Raw genomic sequence first — 926 nt, 5'->3', positions numbered from 1 at the left:
GGGAGAATATCAGCTAGAGCTTGCTGCAGCTCAGCTACCTGCTCCTTCTTGCTGCTGCTGCTGCTGCTGCTGCAGATGATGTGTTCAAACCGTCTGGCCCTGATCTACGCATCCGCGAGTGCCGACGACGGAGTCCCTGCTGCTGCTGCTGCTGCTGCTGTTGCTGCTGCTGCTGCTGCTCCTTGTTGCTGCTGGAGGCACCATGAGCATTGCCGTGGCTGGTTTTCCTGCTGCAGGAGACGCGTGAGATGCTGCTGCTGCTGCGGCTGTACCCGCTGCTGCTGCTCTCCTCCTCGCTGCTGCTGCTATCGCTGATGCTGCTGCAGCCGCTGCTGCTGCTGTTGCTGCTCTCCAGGCCCCCAGCCAGAGCACGCAGGCCTTCAACATGGTGGCCCAAGGCCCTCAGAATTTCCTGCGGTCGGTGTCGCTCTACAGACAGCTGCTGCTGCTGCTGCTGCTGCTGCTGCTGCTGCTGCTGCTGTTGCTGCTGCTGCTGGTGCTGGCGCGGTTGCTGGTGCTGCTGCTGCAGCAATTGCTGCTGCTGCCGAGGAGTCGAGGCGTTCCCCTTCTGTGCCAAGTTAGCAGCAGCAGCAGCAGCATCAGCAGCAGCTGTACCCGCGTTGCTGCTGCTGCTGCTGCTGCTACTACTGCTGCTGCTGTGGTTGTGTGTATTTGCTGCCGTGAGATGGTCGAGAGCAGCAGGTTTATCATCGATTGCTGCTGCTGCTGCCGTCTGGCTGTCTGTTTCTTGCTGCTGCTGCTGCTGTTCCTGCTGTTCCTGCTGCTGTTCCTGCTGCACTTCCTGCTGCAATTCCTGCTGCTGCTGCTGCTGCTGCTGCTGCGTGCTGCTGCTGGTGCGGTTGTGCCTGAGGGAGCCGATGAGAGAGACGTTGAATCGCTTGACCTGCTTGGATAGGCTTTGCTGC

At 60.6% G+C, this 926-nt stretch overlaps 1 protein-coding gene across 1 annotated transcript; it reads right to left on the bottom strand.

Annotated features, from left to right (window-relative positions):
• Nucleotides 1–34: 34 nt before the first annotated feature.
• Nucleotides 35–711, bottom strand: EMH_0037190 (uncharacterized protein; the record flags this gene model as incomplete). Its single annotated transcript, XM_013495157.1, has 2 exons — nucleotides 35–568; nucleotides 616–711. 2 exons carry the CDS (start codon nucleotides 709–711, stop codon nucleotides 35–37), a joined length of 630 nt encoding a protein of 209 aa, XP_013350611.1.
• Between the last annotated feature and the right edge of the window lie 215 nt (nucleotides 712–926).

This window comes from Eimeria mitis, genomic scaffold (assembly GCF_000499745.2).
Source record: "Eimeria mitis Houghton genomic scaffold, Emh_scaff1450, whole genome shotgun sequence".
Classification (NCBI taxonomy): Eukaryota; Apicomplexa; class Conoidasida; order Eucoccidiorida; family Eimeriidae; genus Eimeria; species Eimeria mitis.
This window is presented reverse-complemented; position numbering and strand designations above follow the sequence as displayed.